Raw genomic sequence first — 13,111 nt, 5'->3', positions numbered from 1 at the left:
CCCCACATGTGGGTGGAGTCTTCATTCCCCAAGCTCATGCCTGCCTCAGCGGTATGTCTGCTCCATGTGGACTTACATAGATTTTGACCTTATTGACTTCCTGGCCTTAGAGGGATGCATCCGTCGTAAGCCTGATGTGACGACCCTGAGCCCCCAATATTGGCCTTCATGGGAAAGGAACCATGGTTTCTTCCATAATACTAAGGCACAAAGCATCTGCATGTGACCTTGATCATGAGAAACGGGTTGCCCCTCAGGGAACCCCATGGTTAAAGGATGGATTCTTTACGAGCAGGAGACAACCGTGCCTGCAGTCGTTGAAATCCATACCACGCCCAGAAAAGAGGTCCTCTGTGCTGGAGAAGCAAACTTTTCTTGGCGTTTAGTTGATGGGACATTTTTGCCCTTTTGGCTTTCCATAACTGATCACAGCTAGATAGGGATGCGTCTGTCATTAATGTTATGTGGTGACAGACCGCACCTAACTTGGGGCCTGTAAACAAATACCCAAATTTTTTTCCATATTCTTAGGGCACGTAGACATATGCGCGTAACCCTGAACATGTGAAAAAGCCAACACTGGCCTTTTTGAGAAAGGGACCATAGTTTCTGCCATTATACTAAGGCACAAAGCATTCGCGTGTGACCTTGATTATGCAAAACGGGTTGCCCCTCAGGGAACCCCATGGTTAAAGGATGGATTCGAGCAGGAGACAACCGTGCCTGCAGTCATTGAAATCCATACTACGCCCAGAAAAGAGGTCCTCTGTACTGGAGAAGCACACTTTTCCTTAACAGAAATGCATCTGTCATTAATGTCATGCGACAACAGTCCGCACCTCAACCCGGGCCTTAGACAGAAAGCCAGCATTTTTCCATATTCTAAGGGTACGAAGACGTGCACGCGTAACCCTGAACATGGTAAAAAGGCCAACACTGGCCAAAAGGAAGCATTGTTTCTTCCATAATACTATGGCACAAAGCATCTGCGTGTGACCTTGATCATGAGAAACGGGTTGCCCCTTAAGGAACCCCATGGTTAAAGGATGAATTCTATACGAGCAGGAGACAACCGTGCCTGCTATCGTAGAAATCCATACTACACCCAGAAAAGAGGTCCTCTCTACTGGAGAAGCACACTTTTCCTGCCATTTTAGCTGATTGGACATTTTTGTCCTATTGGCCTTCCATAGCTGATCCTCAACTTAAGAGAGATGCATCTGTCATTAATGTCATGCAGCGACAGACCACACCTCACCTCGGGCTTTGAGACAGAAACCTGAAATCTTTACATATTCTAGAGTACGAAGACGTGCGCATAACCCTGAACATGCAAAAAGGGTTGCCCCTCGAGGAAAAACCCTGATTTTAAAACCACCACTTGGTGTGCGATTGACCTAGCTTCAACTCATTCACTAATGTGAAAAATGGACATGACACGAGCAGGAGACATCTGTGCCTGCATCATCGTTGAGTTCCATATTATCCTCAAAATGTGATCACCTGTGTTGGGACTAACATACTTTTCTTGGTGTCTCAACGCTAGGTATCTAGATGTGCAAACACAACATCTCGATGCTGTGCTGCCATCTGTGCTGGCTGTGCTAATATTAGCCAATCGTCAATATAAATTGTATGCAAATGCCCTAAAGATGCAATGGCAGAGTGTTCACAGTTAATACAGGTGGGCACTAAGAGGTGTGGGACCCATAAATGGCAGATAAAGCCCACACTCCCCAGTAGAGCATACCTTGATAGGGCCTTATACACAAATATTGAGAATGTTGGAGGCTTTAGGGATGAAGCCACTAATGGCAACATAAAAATTTTCTCTAAATATAGCCTATTATGTTTAAAAGCTAGCTGAAGTGCTTGTGTAAACATGGTCAGAGAATGGTCTTTTCCATGACTTGCATAATAATGGAGATCAGGAAAGAAAGGAAGCCTCTGGTGTTGAGATTGCACTCATTTTGTAAGAAATCTCTCATCTAATTCGCTGAATGATATAGTTTCTTTATTATCTGCTGGTTCATACATATTAAAACTAGCAGTCTGTGAAGAGAAGGGCTGTGTTTACAACATATATCTCCTCAGAGGTAATACATTGCATAGGGCTCCCAATCGTGTTGGAAGTGACTGCAGTGCGTGCTTCCAAACCCTCCCGAGGCAGAGCTTTCACAGTCAAAGTACACTACACCACCTCAGTGGACGCAGGACTTAAGCCGCGAGAAACGCGATCATTGTCTTGACTCTTCAAAACAACGACACACAGCCCGAGTGGTGTTTGGCTGAGTTTTAGCATGTTGGAAGGGCTCTGGCAGCTTATCGTGCGGACGCTCTTCCGGCCATTTGGATTAAACTTCGACCCATGCCTCGTATACTGAGCTTGATTAAATCATTATATGGCAGAGGGAGGATAGCTGTGCGTCCTCACTACCCTGTACTCAAATATATCAACCCCCTCGGGGGAAGATTACACGAGATCACTTCCCTCTCAATGAGGGGAAGTAGCTGCAATGCAGGCTTCCACACCCAGAGGAGGAACAACGGAGCATTTTGAAAGATAAGTTATCATAATGAACAAACGTCACACCGTGCCCTCAAGAGCGGCGTGAGCGTGCTCAGCTCCTAAACTTTCTGATTTCTTATTTTCCTTCATTATCAGCCACACAGTTAAACTATTCAGTCACACAGTTTAAGCTATTCAAACACTCTTGATACACACACACACATAGATAGCCGCTGAGGCTTAAAAAGATAAAGTGGGGGTTCCTTTCTGCCGTATTTATGCTCTCTGGCTTCAGTCTATGACGTCACGCCCAACCGTTGGTTGAATTTGATATACATACTCAGACGGCGTCACGCTGTAGGCGTTCCCCATAGCGTCAGCTCTGACGCAGCGTCGAAGTTCCCTCGAAGGTTCTTTTCTCTGATAAATGTTCACTGGAGTACAAAAATACTACCATCTAACTGTAGTCCCTCCCAAATTATTTGACTTACCTGTACAAACAACACCAGCATCTGTATTAGGGCCACAGCTACGTTGACTTTTTTCTAAGCAATTCATAAAGGTGGTCTCATTTCCAACACATCTTAAATTATTTGTCCAACTCACTCCACTTCCCTGACCAAATGCTGCACTGTGAGAGGCGCTGATGGCTCTGCCACAGTTTAATTGTTTGCACACAACATCAGCATCTGTTATGTCCCAGCTCTCATAACACACAGTTCCCCATTGGCCGTTGGAAAGGAGCTCCACTCTTCCACAGCAGGAATCAGAGCCATTAACCAATCTTAACAAGTCTGATGTATGAGATGAAAGAAAACTTGTGTCAAGCTTAAAATGTATTTGATTGGTTTAAGAGATGCAGATAACATATTTCTTGGATATTTCTTATACTTTTGCAACTTTTTACTCAGTCTTTAAAATTATTTGTATCTGAAAATCTTATTGAAACATTTAAAACTTTAAAATGAAAGAAAAAACTGTTTGTTTTATTGGGCTATCCACTGAGTAAAGTGTGGGCACTTAGAATTAAATGGATGAATATTCTCATACCTGAACATATAACACCAGCATCTTCATGGTGGCCACAATTATGTGATCCTAGTCCATTGTGTTTGCACTGTTTTATGCTGCTCTCACTTCCCAAACATGCAACATCATCCAGCCAGATTGGGCTACTCCCCTGACCAAAATAAGCCCCACTGTTTGCACTAAGAGCTTCTCCACATCCCAGCTGTCTGCACACCACAGCGGCATCATTTATGTCCCAAGAGTCATCACACACAGTTCCCCAACGACCATCATGAAAGACCTCAACTCTACCAGAGCAGTGATTACTACCATTGACCAGTCTAACATCACCTCCTGAAAAACAAGACAACTTCATTATAATTCAATCCATGCCAAACTCTTACATTGTGCTATCATGACAGACTATTAAAAAATCATTTTTGGGCATGTGTTAATAAATCAAACAAACCAAAATGTTGAATGCTCACTCAATTAACAAAAATATTTCCATCACAGAAATCATCTTACAACAGCATTTATGTCTTTATTATATATTTTTTTATTTAACCTTTATTAGGTAAGCATGTGAACACGTTCTCAGTTGAAACGGCGACCTGGCCAAGATAAAGCAAGGTTCAAGACGACAAATAGTTACACATAAAAATTACACAAATTACACATTAAATACACAAGGAAATAGATGAGGCCCAAGTTTTTTAGACAATAAATTCAAATAACAATATATAACAATTAATATATCCTAATCTGTAATAAAAGATCTAGAGCAAAGATAAATGTAGAATAAAATTATAAAAAGGGAAGTCAGCATGTACAGCAAATGGGCAAAAGTAGTGTGGGTAGTCTGATAGTCGTGTGGGAACGGATGAAGCATTGGTGAGAAGAGAGTTCAAATACAGAGGGGTTTTGGTTAAAATTGATTTAAATATAAAATGGTACCAGTGGGTCAGCGTTGAGTATGTAAGGAAGGCCAACCCACTAGCGCATCTAAATCACAATGATGGGTATTAAAAGAGGCATTGGTAACAAAATGAATGGCACTGTTATAGACCACATCTAACCTTCACAAAAGATGTAGAGGCAGTTCTAAAAATGACATCCCCAAAATCTAGTATTGGTAGGACAGTCATTTTACTAGTGTATGTTTGGCAGCATAAGTAAAAGAAGCTTTATTTCTGAATAAAAAGCCAATTCTAGATTTAATTCTGGTTTGCAGCCCGTTAATGTGGATGTCTGATACATTAAACATTTATATACCACCAATACCGTTATGATAAGATATTATCAAGTGTACCAACTGAAATTTCGCTGTTTACATATCACACCCCTTCAAAATTCACAGTTAAGAAGCCTTGCTTCCATCAATTTACAACATAAAAATGTGTAACCCAGCTAAGAAGAAGAAATTCAGACAGAATACAATATTTGGAGAAACATTTTTTGGTCCTGCACTTTCCACTAGACCCCGAAGCGCCATTTAGAAGTTCAGCCGCCACCAGCCAATAATTTCCTAAGCCAAATTGAGCCGCCAGCTGATAAAGTTTGGCTGAGCTGGCTAGAATTATTTGCATCAAATAATAATTCTCTCACATAGAGAAACACACACGAAATTTTTAAACAATACACAAGATCTTTTTTCCAACTGGTTTCATAACAGCACAGTCTTGTGCTCGCTCGATGCTATGATACACAGAGGCCGTTTCACAGTCCAAAGGTTGCAGCCTGCGGAGGTCGCATATGCAGGCTGCATACGTCATCAAGCCTGGTTTATTTAAGTTAACTGAGCATTACATTCGCAAGCCATACGCATACAACAATTTACAATTAACTAAGAATAAGAATAAACTTTATAATTGTTAATATTTTGAAATAAGGCAGTCTTGATGACGTATGCAGCGTAAAAATGCGACCCCCAGAGGCTGCAGTCTTCTGATTGGGAAATGGTCAAAGACTCGCAGTGAATTGACGACGAATTAAAATTGCTTGTTTTCCGTACAGAATAAGAGATGCATTTTTTTGTCGCACTGAGGTAAAATGGCGGAAAGAGGCGAGCAAGGGAATTTTGATCTCACTTCTCACATACTTTCCTAATTCCTACTTACTTTTTTCAAACTTAGACCTACCCAAACTTTTGTTAAATCTTCAGAGCACGGTTGCACAAGCACCTGAATCAAAGAATGATGTTTGAATCAAATATTCTGGAACAGAGAAATTTATAGCACTGAACGTGATATTACTGCAGTAACAAACCACCGTTCCACATTGCTTATTCACGACGCATGCTTCGGTGTACATTGAAGTGAAATATGCAAAACTATGTCCAAAAAAATACTGATAACAGTGTGCGTTTATATTACAGTTTTTCTCAGTCTTATTTTCTCATTGCTTGGAAAGATTGAGAACTAGTTAATCAGTATAATATAGACATCTTTAGACATGTAGTGGCAGCTTCATTTGGAGCTATGAAAAGTTTGGCGGCTGCAGCAGCCATTTAGGTTTTGGCTGAGCCGGCTAGCCAGCCAATAACTTCATCAGCCAGCCATTATTCTCAAAACAAATGGCTTCGGGCTCTACCTTCCAAGATTTTTATATATAAATATGTTTATATGACTTTAGTTTTTGCTATCAGTCTATGAAAAGATTTTCAACCAGAATAACAAGAATGTTTCTCTGAAAAAATCACCTATACCCTGCTTTTAACCAAGTGTAAATACTATAATTTTCTGCAGCAGTGTTTCTCAACTACAGACCTCTACCCCAAGAAAGTTTTAAAGTCTCCCCATATAAAACATCTCATCAGCTTTTTAGTGTTAATTAGAGAGATATTTAAAGAGATCAGATACAAAACCATCTAAGTGCATCTGACATGTTTTCTTGTAAATAAGCATTTTTATCAGACTCTTAATGAATTTTGCCAACTATTCTGTATTTTTCAATGACCAGAGGCCAGGATAAGATGGTTTTGAAGCACAAGTCTTTGATGAACACGTGCCAAGAGCATTTGGTTAATATCATGATCTCATTTTTGATGTAAGTGGCGTTTAGCGGCTTTTGCATCTGAGCTCCTCATTTCAAACATTCTGGAAGGAGGTTATTGAGTTGAATCAGGTGTTTTATATGAGGAGACATCTAAAACATTCTGGGATGGGGCAAATGTATGGAGTTGAGGAACAGTTTCTCAAATCAATATTTTTTTACCTAATAGTGAAATTGACCACCAAAAACGTCTTGGTTACGTATGTAACCCTCGTTCCCTGAAGGAAGGGAACGGAGACGTCACGTTGTGACCGACGAATTTGGAACTCGCTTAGAAAGACCAATCTACTTTGAGTAACTACTAAAACACCAAGGAGCTTGGCATGCAGGTATTTGCATAATGCTGGCCCCGCCTCGCCAGGTGTGTATAAGCAGCAGGTGCAAAATACCAAATTAGCTTTTTTGCTGAGAAAGCCGAGCATCAGTGCTAGGCCGTAATCAGCAGTGGAACAGCAACAGTGGCAACGGGACATGACGTCTCCATTCTCTTCTTTCAGGGAACGAGGGTTACATACATAACTGAGACGTTCCCTTTCAGTTGGTCACTATGATGTCACATTGTGACCGACGAATTGGGAATCCCTACCAAAGCGCCACTGGAGCTGACCCTTCCAGTGTCTGCATAAAGCCCTCTGAATCCACTAAGGAGACAGCGAATTAGGTCTTAAGGCAGAAGGCCGGTCACTACTGTTCCTTTACCACAATAGTGACAGCGACTGGGAAGCGTCCTACTGGAGCCGAGTAGGAACGCTGAGGAAGCCACCCCCCGGGCAGGGTTAATGGTGGTCGATAGTCAACTGTGGTTGATGTAATAGACAGTAAAAACTGTGGAGCAGAGCGGGCTCTGCTGGAGGGAAACGTGGGCTGGTAGGATTAACCCCACGTAGGGGACGCAATGTGGAGGCCCGAGCCTAACGGGTAGGTTCGCGAGGATGCAGCTAGTGAGAGGCTGACTGTCAGGATCCTGCCAGATCCTTGTTTGTACTGGCAGGGTTCTGACAGTACAATGTTCTATGTGGGAGATGCGTGGTTTTAATATTGGTTTATTCTGACCACGCATTTCCCGGGTCTCGTCACTTTTTCCCTGATCCCTTACTTGTGATTCTTTTATTTAAGGTGTATGTAATTATTTTGTTCCTATTTAAGAGTCTTTGTGTTTGTCGTCCAGTACGGGTTCGTCTGTATTACCACGTTGTTTCATGCCAGTCGTTGTTTCCAGTGTGTTCCAGTTCAAGTTAAGTGTAGTGTGTTTTAGTCTAAGTTTATTGTTTTGTTAATATGTTATGTTTAGTGTATTTCTGTGTAGATTAGTGTTTGTTCTGTTTTTTGCCCCCTCGTGGGTTTTTGTTTCTGTTATTTAATAAATTCCTGTTTTCTGTAATACGTGTCTGCACTTGGGTTCATCCACGTCCAAATCCATGACACTGACAGCCGATGCTCCGCAACATCAGCTGCCAAAACAGCGGAGGAGGGTCAAATCAAACATTTACGCATCTTTGACCCATGTGGTCTTCCATACTGGTACTACGCTGCCGTCCAAAGCGAAAGCGCAGTAACTACACGCTTGGTCAAAATGGAGTTAAGGCTTGAAACGAGCTTTATGACATCTGTTCTGTCTTATGACAAAGTCTCCTGGTAAAATTTTGTCCCGTTTCAGAGAAATGAGGGTGTCAAAATTGCAGTAACTACAAAATCCATGCTAATACCAAGGCAAACCGCAGTAAGTGACGTTACTGCGTTCTGGCTTTGTTTCCCCAGCTTTGACACCGCAGATACTGCGCTTTTCCCCGATTGTAACACACAACAACAAACCAACCATGGCACAATGCCGCGTCCAAATGATGATTGAATTCGCGTTAAAACGCAAATAAGCAAATACGGGTAAGGAAGATAGCAAGATAATAACTCATACATAGGCAAATTACAGCTTTATAAGTAGTTAACTAGCCAGCTGCTAGCAAGTTTTGACCTACCTGTGCTCGTCCATTGAAGGCAATATCCTCCGACAATAATGATATAATCCGATTCAGTCGCATTGGTGTTTGTTGATTCGAACATCTCTCCACTTTTTAGGCAGCTAATTCAATTGTATTGACAGGGGTTACTCCTTTGTTTGATAAGAGTCTGGTAAAGTTATATTGTTAGGCAAAGTTAACGGCGCCCAGTCAACCTGACGAGCGCAGCCGGGGCCAGCAGAAAGCACGCTAGGTGAAAAAGTACACTTCCATAATAAGTGCTCTTTTTCCACGAACTAATTTTGTAGGCTACTTAATATTAAAACATTTTGTTTAGTACTTCTAAGCTAATCTTAAGAATATCTAAGTTTACATAACTGTGCTACTTTGAGACAACATGAAAATTAACTAAAATGGGCATACTGTTAGTTACAATAATGTCTTTGGGACAAACATGTTCTCCTATTTTTAACTTGTGTTAATTTTTAACTACTGTTTTTAAAGCAAACCTCGTATAATGTAAATTAATAAATAAAAATAAAATGAGTAAAATACTCTTTGTGGTAAAAGGAGCATTTTTAGCATTCACAACATGCAAACATCAATAAAACTATTACAGTTATTAAAAACAATCAAAATGTATTAAGAAGCATGAGAAAAAGTTGAGTGAACACATTTAGTTCGTAGATACTGCACTCTGCTATTGCAATAGTGCTTTAGTTGTTAAAGGTCATCCAAAGGCAGAGTGCAGTATCTGCATTTTGAGAGTCAAGGGTCAAATCGGTGGTCATGTTTTTTTTTCTATAAAAATTTCTTCCTAACAAGGCATTACATGAATGCATTACCACTAATCTACCCACAACATGTTTGGCTGGCTAGTGTAAAAACTTTAAAGCCACTTTTCTCAGTTTCAGTGTTTGCGTAGATACTGCACTCTGCCTTTGGAGGGCAGTACGGTGTAGCGTCAGTGGGAGGCTGCAAGCCGACACGCAAGCCAGTGCTCAGTGTTCCCCCAGATGAGGCGAGAACACAAGAGATTACCGGCTCGATACGAACACTGTAAAATCTAATGAATGTATTAGGTGTCGCCCAACCAGCAGCTCTGCAGATGTCTCTCAGCGAGGAACCACGAGCAAGTTTCCAAGATGAGGCAGCACTTCTAGTGGAGTGTGCTCTCAAATTAAATAGACATGGGGTTCCCTGCAGTTTATAAGCAAGGGCAATAGTGTCTACAATCCAATGAGACATCCTCTGCTTGGGGACAGCTTTCCCTCTCTGCTGACCACCGTAACAGACAAAGAGCTGATCAGAGGTCCTGAGGCTTTGTGATTGATCAACATAGAGGCGCAGCGCGCGTATGGGACATAACAATGCCATGTTTGGGTCTGCCTCCTCCGGGGGCAGCGCTTGCAAGCTCACCACCTGATCTCTCAAAGGAGTGGTGGGATTTTTGGGCACGTAGTCTGGCCTGGGTCTCAATGTTACACTAGAGACAGCAGGTCCAAACTGAAGGCACAACTGGTCGACTGAGAATGCATTAAGGTCCCCTACCCTCTTAAGCGAAGCCAGTGCGAGTAGGGTCAGAGTTTTCATTGTGAGAAACTTCAGACTCACAGACTGCAGCGGCTCAAAAGGGGCACCCTGCAGGGCTTTCAGCACCATGGACAGGTCCCAAGGAGGAATAGAGGGAGGGCGCGAAGGATTAAGCTCCTCTTAAGAACCTAATAACTAGGTCGTGCTGACCTGCTGATCTACCGATTATCGGGGAATGATGAGCGGATATCACAGCAATATCAACTTTAATGGTGGAGTGTGACAGCCTACCATCCAACCGATACTGAAGATACGAAAGCACGACACTAATTGGGCATTCTAGGGGGTTCTCTCGTTTAGAGGAACACCAGTCGACGAACAGGTTACATTTAACCACGTAAGCGTGTCTCGTAGATGGCACTCTAACTGCAGCAATGGTGTTAGCGCAGCGCTGCAGTGCGGGTTCCATAATGTGCCCTCTCCTTGAGAAAGAAGGTCCTTCCTCAGGGGAATCCGCCAGGGAGGGGCTGTCGCGAGAAGCATGAGTTCAGGAAACCAATTCCTGGTGGGCCAGTAAGGAGCAACCACTAAAAGTTTCTCTCCGTCCTCCCTGTTTTTGCACAGAATTTCTGCGATAAGGCTCACTGGGGAGAAATGCGTATTTGCGCACACCCCGTGGCCAGCTCTGCACCAGCGCATCCACGCCAATGTTGCCCTCGGTTAATGAATAAAACAGGTGACAATGGGTTGTGTCTGGAGATGCAAACAGAGAGTCTTTAACAAGACACAAAGCTCTCCGTATTTCTCTTTTAGGAAAATGATGATGCACACAGGGAGAGGCAACGCACACACTGGAACTCAAAACAGTAAAGAAGAGCAGTGGAAACTGCGAGCGTCCGCTGTGGTACTGCTTGTCCAACCAACCTCAGTAACCATTCCCAGAAGAGCAGGTATAGTAGCTTCTCATTAGCAGAGACTGCCGGCTTTCGATGAGAAAAAGCTAATTTGGCATTTTGCACCTGCTGCTTATATACGCACCTGGCGAGGTGGCGCCAGATTACGCAAATACCTGCATGCCAAGTTCATTGGCATTTTAGTAGTTACTCGAAGTAGATTGGTCTCTCTAAGCGAGTTCCCAATTCGTCGGTCACGACGTGACGTCGTAGTGACCGACTAAAAGGGAACATAGAATTGTTTGCTATTTTTACTAGGTCTTACTAAGAATTTGATCAGCAATTCTAGTATGTGCTAGGGAGAAAATTAATGTTGGCAGTAAGCTAAAAAAGATTAGGATTAAATGGATGAATATTCTCATACCTGAACATATAACACCAGCATCATCACTGTGTTTACAGTTATGAGATCCTAGTCCATTGTGTTTGCACTGTATTAGGCTGCTCTCATTTCCAGAACATGCAACTTCATCCAGCATGATTGGGTCACTGCCCTGGCCAAAATAAGCCCCACTGTCTGCAGTAACCGCTTTTCCACATCCCAATTGTCTGCACACCACAGCAGCATCATTAATGTCCCAAGAGTCATCACACACAGTTCCCCAACGACCATCATGAAAGACCTCAACTCTACCAGAGCAGCGATTACCACCATTGACCAGTCTAACATCACCTGAAAAACAAGACAACTTTATTATAATTTTAAACATGCAAAACTTCTACATTGTGCTATCGCGATTGGTACCGTGCAAGTGATTTGAGAAATCAAACAGTGCAGCCATTTTAAGCACTACCAATTACTATAGCACCTCTGTAGAACCATAAGTGGTGTTAAGGAATGACAATTGTTCAATTGTTTCAAATGGAAGCATGGTGCTTTTTAAAAATGACAGCAGCTAGCATATTTTTCCGTGCAGATCAGGCACATGCAGACAAAGGGGGCTTGAGCACCTGCACTTTTTATTCCTGGAGAGAAAGTGGCCTTTTTTTCTCGGGTGTTTTTTATTTAAAAATATATATATATAATCTTTATTCATATAACAACTGATGTCTGTCTGGTTCTTGTGTTTTTTACTTATTACTTATTTAATTTAACACAAATTCATTCAGGAATCATTTAAATGAGGTTTAAACTCTTATGAAAAGAAAAATAGCGCTATTTGTGTTACAGAAACGGTTAACAGATGAGTCCAGCCTTCAAAACTCACATCGCTAATATGATTGGCTTTACCTTTCTTAAGTCCCGTCTCTCTAACCTACTTCGCTTTATGATTGGTTTATGTACACTCGTGAAATGTAGGCTGCATTCAAGCTTGTAAGAAGCGCCAAAGCTCAGCCTGAACAAGACGCGATGTGCATGATTATGCAGGCAGGCTCCCGGTAAGTGTGTGAGGAAGATAGCATTCTTATATTAACAGTTTTTGCATAAAATATTGGACACGTTGTCACACATAACGATTCAGGGACATTGTTTTCCATGGCAATCCTATATTAACCCAAAGAATTGCAAACTTGTAACCGTATAGGGAATGTTAAAGTACCCATATTATGAAAAACTCACTTTTTCTTGGTTTTGGGGTGTTAATTTGTGTCTCTGATGCTCCCACACACATACAATTTGGAAAAAAATCCATCCATGCTGTTTTGAGTGAGATACAGGTTTCTGAATGTCCTCTGCCTTAAGTCTCAGATTGCGCGAGTTCAAACTCACCGCCGTTGTGACGTAACTAGCCGTTTCGTCACATTCAGTTTGAATTTTCCCGCCCACCACCCCACTCGCAGGTCTCCACCCACAGCTAGAGAGCACAGAGAGCAGTCACTTCGCTGTTACCCTCTGAACTGTCATCAGGGCAGGACTTACCAGGGTGGAGGCCCCTGGGCTTAAATAAATTTTGGGCCCTACACTCTCAGAACAAAAGGTACAAAAGCTGTCACTGGGACGGTACCCTTTAAATGGGTCCTAATATTTACCATTTAGGTTCAGATATAGGTACATTTGTATTATATGCACTCTTTAGGTACAAAGGTGTACTATTTGAAAGGGTACCACCCCAGTGACCGCTTGTGTAAATTGTGCACAAACAGTAAACAACCTAAAA

At 42.1% G+C, this 13,111-nt stretch overlaps 1 protein-coding gene across 1 annotated transcript in view; it reads right to left on the bottom strand.

Annotated features, from left to right (window-relative positions):
• Positions 1–13,111, bottom strand: part of LOC129425252 (uncharacterized) — a 122,630-nt gene that overhangs the window by 24,855 nt on the left and 84,664 nt on the right. Inside the window, exons 26-28 of the mRNA XM_073856644.1 lie at positions 11,377–11,685; positions 3,560–3,871; positions 3,001–3,303 (exon numbers count right to left, since the gene is read on the bottom strand). Coding sequence (XP_073712745.1) covers positions 3,001–3,303; positions 3,560–3,871; positions 11,377–11,685 — 924 coding nt within the window. The remainder of the gene's footprint in view (positions 1–3,000; positions 3,304–3,559; positions 3,872–11,376; positions 11,686–13,111) is intronic.

Source organism: Misgurnus anguillicaudatus, chromosome 19, assembly GCF_027580225.2.
Source record: "Misgurnus anguillicaudatus chromosome 19, ASM2758022v2, whole genome shotgun sequence".
NCBI classification, from domain to species: domain Eukaryota; kingdom Metazoa; phylum Chordata; class Actinopteri; order Cypriniformes; family Cobitidae; genus Misgurnus; species Misgurnus anguillicaudatus.
Note: the sequence above shows the minus strand (reverse complement) of the source record. Positions and strands in the feature narration are given on the sequence as shown.